At 31.7% G+C, this 6,020-nt stretch overlaps 1 protein-coding gene across 7 annotated transcripts in view; it reads left to right on the top strand.

The window, feature by feature from the left end:
* The window catches only part of LOC108692096 (syntaxin-binding protein 5), a 42,491-nt gene extending 36,477 nt beyond the window's left edge, over nucleotides 1-6,014 (top strand). For 4 of the 7 annotated variants that reach the window (XM_018200222.1, XM_018200225.1, XM_018200220.1 and 1 more), the window contains 9 exons: nucleotides 495-611; nucleotides 904-1,023; nucleotides 1,400-1,525; nucleotides 1,684-1,890; nucleotides 2,020-2,128; nucleotides 4,272-4,355; nucleotides 4,701-4,796; nucleotides 4,928-5,052; nucleotides 5,138-6,014. In XM_018200222.1, coding sequence (XP_018055711.1) covers nucleotides 495-611; nucleotides 904-1,023; nucleotides 1,400-1,525; nucleotides 1,684-1,890; nucleotides 2,020-2,128; nucleotides 4,272-4,355; nucleotides 4,701-4,796; nucleotides 4,928-5,052; nucleotides 5,138-5,391 — 1,238 coding nt within the window. In that variant the 3' untranslated portion in view covers nucleotides 5,392-6,014. Of the gene's footprint in view, nucleotides 1-485; nucleotides 612-903; nucleotides 1,024-1,399; nucleotides 1,526-1,683; nucleotides 1,891-2,019; nucleotides 2,129-4,271; nucleotides 4,356-4,700; nucleotides 4,797-4,927; nucleotides 5,053-5,137 lie in introns of all 7 variants that reach the window. The other 3 variants (XM_018200219.1, XM_018200223.1, XM_018200221.1) reach the window with 2 other exon arrangements.
* The last annotated feature ends 6 nt before the right edge of the window (nucleotides 6,015-6,020 follow it).

Below are 6,020 nucleotides of genomic sequence, written 5' to 3'. Positions count from 1 at the left end.
ATATATACATAATGGGACATGATATTATATGTGCGTGTGTACGTACATACGTGTATGAATGTGTGTCTTTGTATGTGTCTGTGACTGACTTGATATTTTTATAAGTCTTAATGAATCTGAAGTGTGTGAAGGATAATGAATACTGTGAATTACAGTCGAAATATCTTAATCGTGATAGTTATTGTTGTTGCTGTCGCTGTTATTATTATTATTATTATTGTCATCGTCATCGTCATCGTTGCCATAATTAGCATTCTCACACACATTGTCACGATCATTATTATTACTGTCCTCTTGAAGCTACGCTATCTCTCTGATAAGTGTTCTGACTTTGCTAATTATACTTTGTGATATACACTACGTAAAGACGATGTAAACTTTCAAAAAATAATTTTAATAGTCATTGTGCATGTTTCTTAGTAGCCCGGAAAGAAATGGCTTGCTTTATTCTATAAATAATCGAAAATTTTTTTTTGGGACCGCTGGTCGGATAGACAAATTCGACGGCTCCTTCCAACGATCAAGGAGCTCGAGTATGTCATCTCTCGAAAATATCACCACCGAAACCATAAGCTGCCTTACATTTGCGGATTCTTATACGAAAAAAAACGGTACGTAGATGAGCATAAACTTTGACTTTTAAAAGTCATAAAACGCTTTTCCGCATATCCGCATGAAACGTATATATCATGATTCTCTTTATTAATATTGCTAGCTTATTGTTATTATTGATTCTTTCGCTCTTATGAGATATCTCATTTAAAACATTAAACAAGAAAAAAAATACATTTAAAAAATTACAATTATATGAGTACAGAATAGTTAATTATATTAAAAGTTCTTGGATAATGAGAGCTACACGTGGATTATTTATATGTTATATAATTCAATTATTTCTTCAAGATACAAACGGCATGCCGACGTTATGGATTGGCACGTCTCTGGGATCTGTACAGACTGTTGTATTCAACACGCCTGCCCACAGCGAACGCCATGCTCACCCAGTGGTTGTGTCTACTTGTAGTAAGCGAATTTTTCTTATCTAGTATTTGATAAATTTTAAAAGCTTACAGTCTTGATCAGTAAGTAGCTCTCCCATAAATTGATAAATATATATTCTATATCTAACAAAAAATAAATTAAAAATAGATTTGAAAAATAATATTTATTTTTAGAACAATTTTAATATTAAATAAATTTTATAATTGTAAATTTTATATTTTATATTAAATTTTATATTAAATTTTCTTTTGATTTTTATTACTGTCTTTTCCAAGAAAGTGCAATAAATTGAGAGTATTTAATACCAAAGCTGTATTTGCACAATTGTAATTTCTTTTTAACTTAAGTCTTAAGTCGTACGTAAATATGTGCTTTAATATATGTTTTATATGTACAGATGGATCTACTTTCAAACTCAAGGGTTGTATCTTATCGATGTCATTCTTAGACTGCAACGGCGCTCTGATCCCGTATTCATATGAGTCTTGGAAAGACGAAAATACAGATGGCAAAGAACGAAACAGTAGGTTTCATTTTCTATACTAATTATGTATATCCGTAAGAATAGAAAACGAATGTAGCTCTTGTATATTTCGTAATTTTTGCGTTTGCTTCGAAGATTCTTTTCATATCATGTATCGCATAGATATATTGCAATAACGGTATGGATTTTTGTTAAAGAGAGTCAAGGAAAATGTACAAATAGCCGAATGTCACCGTCTACGAACACGCAAATCGGCGGGGATAATTTCGAGGACAGACAATTTGTCGTGCTTGTATCAGAGAAGCAAGCGAGAGTTGTGGCATTACCTTCCCAAAACTGTGTATATAGGCAACAGTTAGCGGAGACTCATATTGTAATTAAAGCAGAAGTTACCTCACTCAAAGGTATAATCCACATTATTTTTTTTTTACATTCTGATTTTTACTCATTATTATATTTGTCATCTAATTATTTTAAATATGTATATTAAATATATATAAATCCTTTCAAAATTCATCTTCATTTTTGTTTAGATAACGTCTGCCTAGTATGTTATGTTTCAAATGGTCATATCACAACGTATAGTTTGCCCAGCCTGAGACCGCTGATAGATATCGATTTTCTACCTCTTGTAGATTTGAGGTAAGAAAAATAACTCCTTTCTAATTCTTTTATTTGAGTTATCAAGACAATATGATAGGCAATATTTGCACATGATGCGTTGCACTATACGCTATTGTAATATCGCAAAAATTTCTATACTTTTTACTCTTAATATAATACATATATTTACAGATTTTTTAAAATGTTAAAAATTACATACTACATAATTCAGAATGATATACAAACATTACATAGATCATATGATTATATACTGCATACATATATACGTATATATATTAATATATGATGCAGTCGTAACTTAGCAATGCTATGCTAGTAATATTAATATCTGTAATTTGATATGTTTCTTCAAATATATTTGAAATCGATAAAATTAGCTTTTCAGGAAATACTTGAGTTTGCATAGAAATTATTTTTAATCTTGCATTAAGGCTATCATTAAAAAATGTATAAATCTTAATAAATGTGTAAATCTTTTTGGTGTAAGTATTCATTGTCATTGAAGCTATTTGCTAACTAATTTGCTAGCTAATGCTTTACAGAAAAATTACAATCGATTGGAAAACGGCTGATATTATATTAAACACAATTTTTAAATGTGATATTTTATACATAATTATTGCTTCTTATTAGAAAACAGAAAATAAGAGCTAGCTTTTAAAAGGTAAAGGGAAGTCCAGAAATTCTTGTTTAAATTAAATAGCGGTGAATCTTTTATTGTTTACAAAAGCCTATCTGCTGCATTCCAATATTTTTAAATCGGTATATCTTTTGAATTGGTTATGTTTTAAACAAATTTCATAGCAAAATTTATCTTCTGTATTTGCATAGTTGATTACTACAAGTTATTTTTTCAACATTTTATTATTACGACGCATGAAATTGGTTAATATTATTAAAATTTTGCTTATTTTTATCATCGTTTAAACTTTATATTTATTCGCAGTAGAACAATAATAAAGATAAATTTAAAATCCATTGATTAGCATTATCAAGTTATTATCTAGATAAGGTACCGAAGCTAGAGATATATGCGCTACTGACACGTAAACGATATTATAGTTGGCTATCAGGTACTTATTCTCAAGAATATTTCGATATACCAATTATATTTTCTATCAAATTCTATTTATAATAATATACTATGCTATTTATATATGTATATAATATTTCTCTAAGAGTGTGCAATTATCAAACGTTCTGTGCAATAAGTTAAAGAGTCATCTATTTATAATTATACAAATAGAAACTTAAGTTTATAAACAATTTAGAAATGGATAATACGGCACACTCTTCTAGAAATTTTTTTTTATATTAAGAATATTATGCGAATGTTTAGGAGTTATAATAAATTCATAGCAGCTTTTCTTCTTATTGATGTTTAATAACTTTGCTATCGCCTAATACTTTGTGAAATCGCTTAAAAAAATATGAAGAGTTGACGATAACTTATACACATAATATCTATACATATAAATATTGCTCTATATTTATATGAATATTTATCAAAAAGTGAATTAATAATAACAATAATGTTAGCATGTGACTTTTCTCTATACAATAAATGCACTCGTTAACCCTTAACACAATTAGAGCATGCGTCATTTGTAGTATTTTTATGAGCACTTCTATTACTGCACTCTTTATCTCGAAGCATATAAACTAGATTTCAGAGAATGCAGCATTGTGAAACAAATGAAAATGCGGATTTGCTTCTTAAAATTAAAATTAAAAATATTTTCGATCTTCGGACTTACCTATATTCTTTCGCACAACGTTTCACAATCACGCGATATAAAATTGTCTATCTGTAGCAATTCTTCATCTGCAAATTTTAACTTTTATTTTGAAATTTTTCTATCTCATTATATATGTATCATATCTATTTAACAAATCTGGCACTACACTACGAACTTTCAGGCAACATTTACCATATTAACGTCTGTCACTTACAAATTTTTTTTACATATACAGAAAATAAGATCGTGCAAATATATTATATGAAGAGTCTCCTTGAAATTAAAATAAATATTGGAAGTCTGTTTTAAGGGTTAATGCTAATTAACAATAAAAATTATATCTTATATTAACCCGTGAATTTTATATTAACCCGTGTACGGTCGAGCGCTCACTTTTCTCCTGTCTCTAAAATCTCTAACAGTTTTCAGACCACAAAACACGGCATTGTAGACCCCATGTTGACCATATGGGGTCATCAACTCTTTGTTAATGGCGATACCGATCAGTAAGTCATCTACGAGTATCAAGTACAGCTAACCACACATAAACCTTGACACAACACAACACGAGTGCCTTGCGTGCAATGTACTATCTCCTTTCAATTTCATGATTTTTTTCCAGCTTCATAATGTTCACATAGGAAAGCCTACGTCACTTGAAATCTCCCGTCACTTGAAACCTCTATAAATCAACCTAATTTTTATCACCTATCAGAGCTTTATGCTATGTATATAAGAACGTACACTTGACACTCTTTTACAGTTGTACCCTGATATTGTCATTTTATATGCAGTCTATTATTTATGAAATAACGCATTGTAGTAAAGCTGCCTGTGCATATTTTTTGCAGAATCGCAAAGACGCTTTGCTTCAGCAATCGAGGCCATGGTTTATATCTCTCATCACCGATGGAAATACAGAAATTCTCCGTTTCGAGTGAATTCTGGTATTGTTTTACATACATCATTTCTATTTAATTCTATAAAATATCTAATCTCTTGTACTGAATTTATCGATACATTTTTTATTTAACGTTAAATTTGACTTAAAATGTAAGTTATATTTTTATTTGATTAGCGCCGAATTGACGGAGATGATGGGCGATCTGTTTATTGGCCACGATATGCCAGAACCGCCTAAAGAGAGTTTCTTCAAAGGTTTATTCGGTGGTGGTTCGAGGAGTCTTGATCGGGAAGAGTTATGTAAGACATTTTTATTGGATTAACGAATTGAAAAGATTAGAAATGAATGATTTAGAGCAAGCTCTTATATTAATGCTAATTACAGTCGGTGAATCCAGCGGTCGTGCGTCGCGCACAGTGGCGAAACATATTCCAGGACCAAACGAGGCTCTCCGAGAACGAGTCTCTAGCGCAACGGGCGAGGTAAATATGGCACATCAGATGGTGTTGGAGCGCGGCGAGAAATTATCGCAACTCGAAGAGCGGACCGCACGTATGATGTCGGAGGCTGAGAACTTTTCGACGAGCGCTCATGGACTAATGCTCAAGTACAAAGACAAGAAATGGTACCAGCTATGAGAACGCCATTCGGTCCGAGTCCGATGGAACGATGCACATTTCTTTAGTTATTTAGCATTCGTGTTTCGTTTATGAGTTTTGTTGTATTAAGAAACTAAAAGCTAGCTATACGATCCTCACGCACACATGGGAAACTTCTACACGAAGGGAGACAGATAAAACAAATATATGTACATGCGATCATCTGTGCGACGCGCACGGTACACACGCATGCTGTAAACAAGAAGCAAAAAAACATATATTTCAAAGCGGATAAGTATTGCGACGATCTCTCAAATGTGTAAATCTTTGCGTATGAATGAGAAAAGAGAGACATCAACGAGATAAAAGTCGCGGCTATGCCGTGATGCATTTGCGCGGATGTGACACACATGTACGTATAATTATTTAAAATATAAGGTACTTATATACGCAATGATGCGACAGAAATATACGCGAGTCAATATAAGCAATTATGTAATAATTCGCCTTTTAACCGGTGGCACTCGTTAATTCATTCGGACGTCCTGTGAACGTGTTTAATGGCGCCTTGCCTTGTTTGCTTCTCAGCAAAGAATTGCCAATAAGTATTTACGATCGTCACATTGTTGCAGAATTTATGCACTTTCGGGTAGATGGAATCGAGTGAA

Source organism: Atta colombica, unplaced genomic scaffold (genome assembly GCF_001594045.1).
Source record: "Atta colombica isolate Treedump-2 unplaced genomic scaffold, Acol1.0 scaffold58, whole genome shotgun sequence".
NCBI lineage: Eukaryota > Metazoa > Arthropoda > Insecta > Hymenoptera > Formicidae > Atta > Atta colombica.
Note: the sequence above shows the minus strand (reverse complement) of the source record. Positions and strands in the feature narration are given on the sequence as shown.